This window comes from Carassius carassius, chromosome 26 (assembly GCF_963082965.1).
Source record: "Carassius carassius chromosome 26, fCarCar2.1, whole genome shotgun sequence".
Lineage (NCBI taxonomy): Eukaryota > Metazoa > Chordata > Actinopteri > Cypriniformes > Cyprinidae > Carassius > Carassius carassius.
Genome location: NC_081780.1, coordinates 13576249 through 13588331, shown reverse-complemented (window position 1 = coordinate 13588331; position 12083 = coordinate 13576249). Strand labels below are relative to the sequence as shown.

Here is a 12083-nt window from a genome sequence, read left to right as displayed (position 1 = left end):
GCAAGAGTCGGATCGATCGGGAGGTTCGTGCCGAGGCCGCCGGTACACCCACCGCGCACACGCACTTGCCGCTACACAAGATGGGGCCCCAGGACGATCCGGAGGCATTCCTGGAGCTGTTCCAGAAGTCAGCGGAGGCGTGTGGCTAACCTCGCGAGCAGTGGCCAGTGCGCCTCATTCCCCTGCTCTCCGGCGAAGACAGGTGGCCGCTCGACAACTTCCGGTGTCGAACCTCCTGGTCTTCGGCGACCTAAAGAGGGCCATCATCCAGCGGGTCGGCCGGTCGCCCGAGCAACATCGTCAGTGCTTCCGGTCCCTGGACTTGGGCGAAGCCGGTCGGCCCTTCGCGATGGCCCAACAGCTCCGGGACTCCTGCCGCAAGTGGCTACTGGTCGAGGGAGGTGACGTGGAGCATCTCCTCGACCTGGTGGTGCTGGAGCAGTTTGTCGCTCGGCTGCCCAAGAAGACGACCGAGTGGGTCCAGTGCCACCGGACGTCCCACAGGTCACCCCCGGTCAGGCTGGCAAGTACCAAATACCTGTGAGTATCAAGGGGGGTACATATCCGGCCTTGGTGGATTCAGGATGTAACCAAACCTCAATCCATCAAAGCCTGATTCAACCGGGGGCATTGGATACAAGCCGCGTGGTTAAGGTGCGGTGCGTACACGGGGATGTGGTGGAGTATCCGGTCGTCCCAATTATGATTCAATTCCGGGGACAAAAGCATAGTGTGGAGGTGGCGGTTAGTCCCCACCTCCGGCATCCGATAATTTTTGGAACGAATTGGCCCGCATTTACGGTTTTATTGGGGTCGTTATGTGCGGATGCCTCTTGGGGAAATAAGGCGTGGAAGGAGACCTCGCGGGTACAGGTGGGGGAAACTGAGCCAAGACTGCTGGGTTCTGCTTCAGGGGACTGATTCTCTCGGAGCGTGATGACTTTCCTCTGGAGCAGTCTCAGGATGAGACACTAAAACATGCGTTTCAACAGGTACGCGCCATCGATGGCCAGTCTCTCCAACCGGCCCTCCCGCTCTCCTATCCGTATTTATCGAGTGACCCAAGACGCTCGGACAAAAGTAAATACAACCCAGTTGTTAATTTTAAAGGGCCGCAGGGAAATGCTTTTCCATGCGGCTCATTCTAATCCTATGGCGGGCCATTTGGGACAGGCCGCAACACTAAATCGCCTCATGACCCGTTTCTTTTGGCCGGGCATTCATGACAATGTGCGCAGGTGGTGCGCGTCTTGTCCGGAATGTCAGTTGATGAACCCACCGGCCACCCCAAAAGCGCCTTTGCGCCCTCTTCCCTTAATGCACGTCCCCTTCGAAAGAATTGGTATGGACCTCATCGGGCCATTAGAGCGATCGGCACGAGGACATCGCTTTGCATTAGTCATAGTTGATTATGCAACACGATATCCTGAAGCGGTGGCCCTCCGCAACATTTCCGCTAAAAGTGTTGCGGATGCCCTGTTTCGTCTTATCTCCCGGGTGGGGGTTCCAAAAGAAATTCTCACCGATCAGGGCATGGCGTTTATGTCACGTACGCTACGCGAACTGTACGGATTGTTGGGCATTAAATCGATTCGAACTAGCGTCTATCACTCATAAACCGACGGCCTGGTCGAACGATTTAATCGCACTCTTAAATCCATGATCCGTAAGTTCGTTCACGAAGACGCCAAAAATTGGGATAGGTGGCTAGAGCCCTTGTTATTCGCTGTGCGAGAGGTCCCACAAGCCTCCACGGGGTTTTCCCCCTTCGAGCTTCTCTATGGACGCCAGCCCCGGGGGGTGCTCGACGAACTGAGAGAAACTTGGGAGGATGGACCATCTCAGGGCAAAAACGAAATTCAATATGTGCTGGACACATTGGGGCGGCTATCAATGGAGAATTTGTTACAAGCCGAGGACCACCAGAGCCAGCTGTATAACAGGGTAACTAGGTTACGCAAATTTGCACCGGGAGAGAAAGTACTTGTATTACTCCCAACGTCGAGCTCCAAATTAATGGCTAAGTGGCAGGGACCGTTTGAGGTCGCACGACAGGTCGGAGATCTTGATTATGAGGTAATACGGTCCGATAGGAACGGGTCCTGTCAGATCTACCACCTTAATCTCCTTAAAAAATGGAATGAGGCGGAATCAGTGATGTTGGCAACGGTGATTGGCGGAGAGGATGATCTCGGCCAGAGGCGAATATCAAACCACAATCCCTCGCCCTGGCTCCAGGGGGAGATCACCTCTCGCCGTCCCAACTCACTGATTTAACGAAATTGCAGGCAGAGTTTGCTGACGTCTTCTCGCCCCTACCGGGCCGTACTAACCTGATTCAGCACCATATCGAGACCGAGCCGGGCGTGGTAGTTCGCAGCCGGCCGTATAGTTTACCTGAGCACAAGAAAAAAGTAGTTCAGGCTAAAGTAGGCGCTATGCTTGACATTGGGGTAATAGAAGAATCTAATAGTAACTGGGCGAGCCCGATAGTTTTAGTTCCGAAAACGGACGGCTCAGTCCAATTCTGTGTAGATTACCGCAAGGTGAATGCTGTGTCGAAATTCAACGCGTATCCAATGCCGCGGGTTGACGAGTTGCTTGATCGGCTAGGCACGGCTCGCTTTTATTCGACATTGGACTTAACAAAGGGCTATTGGCAAATCCCCTTGTCTCCATTGTGCAGAGAAAAGACAGCTTTCACAACGCCGTTTGTATTACAGCGGGGCTCACGGCCAACCCAAAGAAGTGTGCGATTGGGAGTGTGGAAGTAAGGTATCTGGTAAGGTATTTGGGGCATGGGCAGGTGCGTCCCCAAATTGATAAGACAGCCGCTATTGCGACCTGCCCACGTCCCAAGACCAAACAGGAGGTAAGGCAGTTCTTGGGGCTGGCGGGATATTATAGACGGTTTATTCCTAATTATTCGGACCTCACCAGCCCTTTGACCAACCTTACTAAAAAGGAGGTGCCAGATACGGTCCAGTGGACGGAGCCGTGTCAGCAGGCCTTTACTTAGGTCAAGGCTGCTCTGTGTGGCGGGCCGTTGTTACACTCTCCTGATTTTTCTCTCCCTTTTCTGTTGCAGACAGATGCGTCGCGACGTGCCTTGCCATCAGATGGGCCGTCCTCACCCTCCGCTATTATCTCCTGGGACGGGAGTTCACCCTCTGTTCGGACCACGCTCCACTGCAGTGGCTCCACCGCATGAAGGATACCAACGCGCGGATCACTCGTTGGCATCTAGCTCTTCAGCCTTTTAAGTTCAAGGTGATCCACAGGCCGGGTGTTCAGATGGCGGTGGCCGACTTTCTCTCCAGAAATGGGGGGGGGGGGGGGGGGTGGGGGGCTGCAGGCCGGATGGCTCCCCGGCCTGAGTCGGGCGGTGAGGGTATGTGGCAGGGGGGGCGTGGTTTAGCGAAGTCTGCAGCGGGAGAGAAAATCAGGAGACGAGCGGTAAGTGAGTGGTTTGGGCTAAAATTATCATCACCTGTTTCTTGTTCTAGTAAATTGCCGTGGAGAGAGTATAAAACGCCAGGAGAGTCGGAAGCAAGCGAGAGAGAGACGGACTGCTGACGCGAACAGGAAACCAAACCGAAAGAGTAAACCGAAAGTGTTGTGCCAACGTGTCAGAATAGAAGTCACCATTTGGTGTTTGTGAACTTTAATTTTATATTTGTTAAATAAATACGTCAGCAGTCCAGCCGACCCCTTTGTCCTCTTCCTTTCCTCCAACGAACTTGCAACATTAATATACCATAGTAAAACTACAGTTACTGTGGTAAAAACATGGTAAATGTCCCGTTCCTGCGTTTTAACTTCAAATTTAATTTGTTACTATTGTATGTGTTGTGGTTACCATGATTTTACTACAAATTTACATCTTTGAACCTGAAATGAATATATTGAGAGTCTATGGCACATCACGTGACCGACAGAGTTTAATCACACGTGTTAGCAGGTGTGTTCATTTAGTTAAATGCAATGAAACTCAAAGACAGCGAGTAATCAAAAAGGCGCTAATCTGATTAATAAAGAAGACAGAATATATTTCATAACAGGCATTAAAAGAGTATTTACATCTACTCACCGAACCTGTGGCACATGTAAACTGATGGCAAGTATCGCGATGTGTGCTGAATGAGACTTCTTGAACGTGATTTCATAGTGATAAACTATGTATAAGCGATAAGCGAGAATGGGTTGTAAGAAAATGGTTAAACTGCTTACTTGCACGCGCCTTGGAGCGTTGTTAAACTCACCTTTTAATGCCGTTTTTCCATTTAATGTTAGTGTAATGTATGTGGGTGTGTGTAAAAATATTTAGATGTAACCCCATTTAACATTTTGAAGTAATTTTTAAGTAATTTTCTATTTAATTTAATTACACTTTTTTTCTCAGTAAATGTAACAAATTACATTTACAATTATTTTGTAATTGAATTATGTAATAACGTTACATGTTACTCCTCAAAACTGACTGTCCAAAAATTGTATGGCTTATTCGTACAAAAACATATTAAAGTCACCACGAGATAAAAATGGATCATTCTTATTTTTCATTAGAATATTCATTGTTATTGGTCTTTTTGGATTGGACTTGATTTGAACTGATCACTCTGATTAACAGGGCTTTATAAAGTGCACTCTGAAAGTGTGAAAAAACTTTTGATTGCTTTGAGATATCAACACAGAATTTGGCCCAGATGCAGTTGTCATGATTGTGAAAAAGGTCCAGCTTGATTTAATGCCCAGTCACATATGCCTTCTAATCGTTATCATGCCAAACAATACATTTTCCTTTTTTTTTGGTTTAAAATGGTTTAGTTTTTGACCAGAACACTTAAGTAAAGGATTTTCAACACAGCACAAGGGTAAAATAACAATAATAAAAAAACAATTATTGAAAATGGTAAAGCATTTTATTGACCCTTTAATGACACTTCACATATTATGTAAAGTCAGAAATCATAAAATTTTATTTGTTCAACAGCAAAGACATTAAAGCGACAGAAAAATGTTTTTATTTATATTGATAGTTGAGCTCCTCTGTTGGACATTTAAATGCATCTCCTGATGGATCCATCACTACAGATGACATACAGACTTCCCAGATCATAAGTCACGTGCTTGTGGCCATTGGGACAGATTGAAATAAGTCCCCAATTTGATCCAGGGAGATTCGATATAGTGATACCAGTTCTAAAATACACAAGAAAAATGGTTTCTTCTAAGGAAAATAATTTCATTTTTGTTCATAATTATCAGGTTCTTTAAACTAAACTAAATTTCAATGCAAGACGTGTATTTTGTAGCTCACCTTTGCAGTAAATTCCCCTGAAGGTCAACACCAAAGACATTGCCATCACTTGCTACTTCGACCATGGACAGAGCTCCACCAACGGCCTCAAATGCACCCGACCCTCCACAGGCAGCACCAGTTACAGACTTTACAACACAAGAAGACTTTACTTTATTTTTTTACTTTAACAAGTAATGATTTAAAGCTGCCTAGAACTAGAGATTCAGTGATGCACTTCACAAGATTCTGAAATCTTAGCAGTGCACTCACCCTTCTGATGACGATATTCCCTGCAGCGTTCACTCCCCAACAGCTGTTTGGTCCACAGCTGTAGTACTTCAGCTTTCCTGTAAGTTGAACCCAAGGAGCATCACCGGATGGCATGACATTGTTAGCATCCTTATTTAAGCAGAAGACATCGTCTACCGGTGAAACACCTACAATAATCTGGTCACCTCCGGCATCCACTTGTTTGAGTTGAATGCCTGACAATAAAACGAAGAGATTGAATGAAAAAAGTCAGCGACAGACTGAACATCGAACACTAAGGCCACATTCACACAGCAGAAGTATGTGGTTGTTCATCCTGTATTTAAGCCCTTAGCAGTACATTTTTTTACAGCAGTGACAATCACATTCTGTAACTAAACTCCAGTCGTGATTTCGGTTGTAGAATGATAGAAGCCAGATTTAGATTAATCTAGTTATTCTCAAGTTTTTTTTTTCATTGCCACACACCCTTATGAAGTATTGGCCTTCATTATTGAAGATTTTTTATAATCAAAAATGCATGTTAATGAGTCAATTTTTAATCATTAGTTTGATTTCCAAAGAATCACAAAATACTGACAAAATGTATACCTTAAATATTCCGTCAGCATTAAAATGCTATGTAAGCATAAAAGCTTCAGCCAAACGCATACATGTAAAGCAATGTACTTTGCACACTTAAGAGCATACTACAACACTTCTTACCTGGAATCTGCTTGAAGCTTCCATCCGCAAACTTGAAGACATTGTTTGTTGAATTTGCCCCTAGTTCTCCAGCAGGTCCGACAGTAAAGTGCTTTAGGGAGGATCCTATCCTTTCAAATCTGGTCCCCAGGAACAGAAAGACCTCATTGTCATCATTCACCCCACCTACTACCCCTAGCCCAGCATCAATCTGCTTCAGGGTACCAGGTATCACTTCACAATTATAAGCTATGTGGAAAAATATAATACAATAATCATTTCTGCAGATTGTTTTTCAAATGTTATCTTGATATGATTATAAGTCATAATTTACCCATAGTATAAAGGAACAGGTGGCTAAATAGCAGGATGCACAGACAAACTTTCATTGTTTCTGATCTGTTCCTAAAAAGAAGAAAAAAAGGGGGTAGAGCACTTTATTTTGAAAGTCCACTTTAGATATTCTAACTATAAATAACTTTGCAACTGCATGTCAACTACCAGGCGTTAGAGTATTAGTAGATTATTAATATTTTTATTATGATGGTCCACCAATAGACTTACAATACTGTAAGTAAATTTGCAAGTACATGTCAACTTATTACTAACCCAACCATAATCTAACAGTCCACTAATTAATTTTAATTGACATGTACAGGTGCTTCTCAATACATTAGAAATTACTTTAAAATTACTTTGTGGGCCCAAATTCTCACAATTAAAATAACCAAAGACTTAAACTACTTCAGTCTGTGTGCATTGAATTTATTTATTACACAAGTTTCACAATTTGAGTTGAATTACTGAAATAAATGAACATTTCCACGAAATTCTAATTTACTGAGTAGCACCTGTAGTTGCAAAGTTAGGTATAGTTAGTAGAATTTCTAAAGTGGACTATAGAATTAAAGTGTAACCAAGAAGAGTCTATGAACATGCATCTGATCTTGTACTGATTGACCTCTTTGTAGAGACAGAGTGTGTAAAATAGAATATTTTAAAGTCTTCTTAAATTCCCTAAAATATGAATAAGCATGAAGTTGTTTCTGGTTTATATCCAAAAGCTGAGATTCCAATTCTAACACCAACATTAGATAATTATGTATTATTAAATGAAGCCAACCTTCTGTTGTGTCAGTAGATTCAGCGATCAATGTGATTTTCATGTGCTCACACTACAGGTGCCACCACAAAGTTTGGAGATGCTGTTGCATGACAATTAGCTTATATAGGTGCACTTTGTTTCCTGATTAGGTAATGTCTACTATTTACAGGAACAAGGCAGTTGTTTGAGGGGAATTTGTCATGCTGGTATTTTGATGTCTTGGCGTATCAGTTTTACAATAACCAGTTTAGCCCACATTTGTTGAATTCTTCTTTTCTTTATCACAAGACTGGATTTTTTTTTTCAACTTTTGTTTATCACAAAGACAGATTTAATAGCATTGTTTTTGCTTTTTGCTTGAAAAGTATAGAATATACCTCACTGTGTGGAATTGATAATCACTTTGTTAAATGTGTTAAACATCCCACTTAACTATGCACAACAAAATAAAATTCAGTACATATAAAAACAAACAGTTTTTACAGAATAACTATATACTATGTAAGTAAAAGGCATTTCATTTGCATGTAATAATATGCAAATGATAATAATAGGGCAGCAGCAGGGCTATAACTAGGGCTCGAGAACTTGTTGTATCCAGTGGTGTGTAAATAATATAGCATAATTACATAGAGCACTAACCATTCTGTACACCACAGTTAGAAAAAGACATGAGGATGTTTACTTGAGATAGTTACTTAATAACAAGATCCAAATTTAACAGATGAGGTACAAACTATTTATTTTCTATTTGTTAATATCATCCCATAAATGCATCAGTGCATTACTTATTTCCTCCCGTTAATATGATAGTTATTATATTTACTAAAATATCTTTTTTTCTGTAATTCTGTGTCATTCATCTCTTCACTTATACATTTCTTTGAAGTGACCGTTGCATGAACCCTTCATTGATGGCCTTATGGAAGAGCACTTCCTGAAGGAGTTAATAAAGTTAAGAAAGCCATTTTGCAAGGGCCGAAAAATGCCTTTTTGAAATTCAACTTATGTGTGCTTGTGAGCCAGTGGCGTAGCGTCTGGGCATGCAGGGTATGCAAGTGCATATGGGCCCAGACAGTTTAGGGAATGTTATCAGAATTCTCGCCCCTCTTCCGACTGGAGCCCATGTCTTTTTTCTCTCTCTACCTCATACACAGCTGCTGTTGTAGCCATTACAATATTTAAGTTTTGGTATTTAATGGCAAAGTGGTCATATTTATTTTCATTTTTTTTCTTAACCACATCAACTCTGGGGACCCACCGGTGGGTCCAATATTGCATATGCCTAATTCTCAAAAAATCAAAATAACAGCTCAAGTGGTTAAGTTAACTTAGAAATATTAAGATATATTAAAAATGACTTGAGAAAGAGGGCTTCTCAGCAAACTCAGCGAATACTTGCCTCAAAGACATGATAAACATATCTATAAAGGCTTTGAATTACTACTTTAAAGTGAAATAATTCAAATCGAAAATAAAAATTCACTCATAATGTAACCCCTAAAGAGTTTTTTTTAAAGGTGCATCCTTTTGAGATATCGAGTCAGGTTCATCAAATTCGTCTTTGTGACACTGGTTTAGAAAACACTAGTTTACTAACAAATAATTCAAATATATTCAAATATTTAACTTTTTTTTTTTTTTGGCAGCAATGCAAAAGTTTGCATTCAGTACACATATAGCCTACGGCGGCATATTAGTGGCACGTTGAAAAGTAACAAAATAAGATTAACATCATAATATTTTAGGAATATAGTAAAACCTACCATATTTTATTGTATTTTATATTATCTTATATTGTGTGACGTTAATGTGAAAATTCCACCTATTCTCCACCAAAAAAAATGGCATCCAACATTTATGATAATGAATAATGATAATGAACAAATAATGAATGGACTTGAAAACATTTAATATTATTTAAAAGTTTTTATACCATAAATAAAACCGATTGTGAAGCACGATCCACATAACTTTATTTACATCACAAAAATCAACAATAGGGCCTAGTTGAAGTGAAATGAGCTGGAGGTTTGGGGGGGCCCATAATTTTTTTTATTGTTTTTTGCATATGGGCCAGAGGATGACTTGCTATGCCACTGTTGTGAGCTAATTGTTTTCTCCTCCTTACTGCAGTATAACTGTAATGATGCTGTGGTGTTTGTCTAGTTGCTTGGCCAAAGCTTCATTTTATTTATTAGAAGTGAGCTAATATATTTCAAATCAGTGTTTTGTTTCCAATTATTCACACATGTGCTAAGTAGCATGTAACAAGAGGGATAAATGCACAGACAAACTTCTTTAGGGTGAAAAAATATGCAAGGACAACTGGCTTACTGTATATTACATTACGTAAGTTTACTTTGTAGTTGTATTCAATGGGTTTAAATTCCTTCTGATAAACTGAAGGGGACATCTCATGCATTTTGCCCATGATACTTAGCAACTCCTTTAAACATTAATGTAAATTCGTTCTAGTAATGACTGATTATAAAGAGGCTGATAGTGTAAAGTAGCAATTCTTTATTGACACTTTAAAAATCATAAAGCAAACATCAAAATGTTTTATTCGATCAACAACAAATTAAATGTACAAAGGAAAGAAAGGAAAAACAAGTTTAATTTTCAATTTTCTGTTTATAATTATAGTTGAGCTCCTTTGTTGGACATTTAAATGCATCTCCTGATGGATCCATCACTACAGATGACATACAGCCTTCCCAGATCATAAGTCACGTGCTTGTGGCCATCTGGACACACAAGATAACCTAACCAACCTGTACCAATGGGATTCGATGCAGAGACACCAATTCTAAAATAAAATACACAAGAATAATGGTTAATGCAAATGAAATTGTTCTCATATTTTATCCCATATTTCTTAATCAAAACAAGCTTTCAATGCAAGCATTTTTTTGCTTACCTCTGAAACAAAGACCCCTGAGTGTCAACAGCAAAGACGCTGCCATCAGTCGCTACTTCAACCATAGACATACTTCCAGTAATGACATCGAAAGAGTTCGACCCTCCACAGGAAGCACCCCATACAGACTGTAGAACACATCAAGAAACAGAAAATCACCCAGAGCATGATCAAAGTTTTCAATTCCTTAACTGTAAAAAAAAGGATATAAAGCTGCCTAGAACTCCAAGTTAACTATTTCATTACATCCTGAATCCTTAGTGGTGCACTCACCCTTCTGATGAGGATATTCCCTGCAGCGTTCACCCCCCAACAGCTGTACGGGCCACAGCTGTAGTACTTTAGCTTTCCTGCAAGTTGTACCCAAGTAAAACTGCTGGATGGTCCAATGTTGTTAGCATCCTTATTTAAGCAGAAGATATCATCTAGTGGAGTAACACCTGCAATAATCTGATCACCTCCGGCATCCACCTGTTTAAAAGTAACTGGCAATAAAATATAGAGAATGAGTGAAAAAAGAATAGCATTTATTTTAATATTTAACTATTGACTGACTTACTTGGAATCGAGCTGAACTGACCACTCTGAAACTTGAAGACGCTGTTTGATAAATTCACCGCTAGTTCTCCAGCAGGTCCGACAGTAAAGTGCTTCATGGTTACATTTATCTTTCTAAATTCCTTCCCCAGCAACAGGAAGACTTCATTGTCATTGTTCACCCCACCTACTACCCCGACACCAGCATCAATCTGCTTCAGGTTACCAGGAACCACTTCACACTCCAAAGCTTTGGGGAAAAGGATCATAATATTTATTCTACAAAATGTTATATGTTCATGAATCCTCCCAAAAAACACATTCATATTTTACCTAGAGTATAATGGAGCAGGCAGAACAGCAGGAGGCTCTGACAAACGTTCATTGTTCCTCAACACAGAGCAATTGCCTGGTCCTGTTCCTGAAAAGAAAATAAATATATGTCTATGAACTAATTTTAGTTTATCTGTCTTCTTAAATTCCATACAACATGAAAAACATGAAGTTGCTTTTATATAAAAACTGAGATAGAAATTCTAACAGCAGCCTTACAATCATGTTGTAGTATTATTAAATAAAGCTAACCTTTTCTCTTGGATTCAGCGTGATTCAATGTGATTCTCCTGTGCTTACTCTACAGGTGCTGTCACAATGTTTGGAGATACTGTTGCGTCGCGTGACAGTTAGCTTTTATAGCTGCGCTTTGTTTCCTGGTTTTGCAAGGGCAACAGCTGATACTGTAGGTGGAAAGAGAATTTGGGCAGATGATTTAGAAGAATCTCTGCTCTTTATTTTTAAGTACACTGATTACATTTTTTTGGTCTCTCTGTGTGTGCACCCATGACCCGTTTGCCTGCATGCCATGATCCTGACCTCACTGTTCTCACCTTGTCATTGAGTGATTAGTTAGATAACTTGCTGGAAGTTACCTTAAACAATGTCATATGAATTATGTATCACTTTTAACTACATCATCATTAATGCAGCATGAAAGCATGATTTTTCTAAATGTTATGTCTTTGATTTTGTTCTTAAAATAATTTTGCTTTGATTTTAATGACAACAATGCTTACATAATCATGAACATTGCTAAACAATTCTTGTCTCTTTTCTGTGGTGTGAAAATCACCTCTCGGCTGATTATTTTATTTTATTTAAACTGCTTAACTTACAATACTTGCATCATGTGCCAATGGGGAGGCAATATGACTCTGCAATAGAAAAATCATGATATTTTCTCATAAAAGTAATTTGTTGGAAAA

General features: G+C 40.7%; 2 protein-coding genes across 2 annotated transcripts; both read right to left on the bottom strand.

The window, feature by feature from the left end:
- Positions 1-5041: 5041 nt before the first annotated feature.
- On the bottom strand, positions 5042-7447 carry LOC132106293 (fish-egg lectin-like). The gene is made up of 6 exons (XM_059511925.1): positions 7380-7447; positions 6591-6661; positions 6278-6505; positions 5573-5787; positions 5321-5448; positions 5042-5202 (listed from the first exon to the last, which is right to left on the bottom strand). Exons 2-6 carry the CDS (start codon positions 6643-6645, stop codon positions 5061-5063), a joined length of 768 nt encoding a protein of 255 aa, XP_059367908.1. The 5' UTR covers positions 6646-6661; positions 7380-7447; the 3' UTR covers positions 5042-5060.
- A 2433-nt stretch (positions 7448-9880) lies between these two features.
- Positions 9881-11643, bottom strand: LOC132106292 (fish-egg lectin-like). The gene is made up of 6 exons (XM_059511924.1): positions 11407-11643; positions 11155-11242; positions 10844-11071; positions 10558-10769; positions 10285-10412; positions 9881-10173 (listed from the first exon to the last, which is right to left on the bottom strand). The coding sequence occupies exons 2-6, from the start codon at positions 11204-11206 to the stop codon at positions 10032-10034; spliced, it is 762 nt and encodes a 253-aa protein (XP_059367907.1). The 5' UTR covers positions 11207-11242; positions 11407-11643; the 3' UTR covers positions 9881-10031.
- Between the last annotated feature and the right edge of the window lie 440 nt (positions 11644-12083).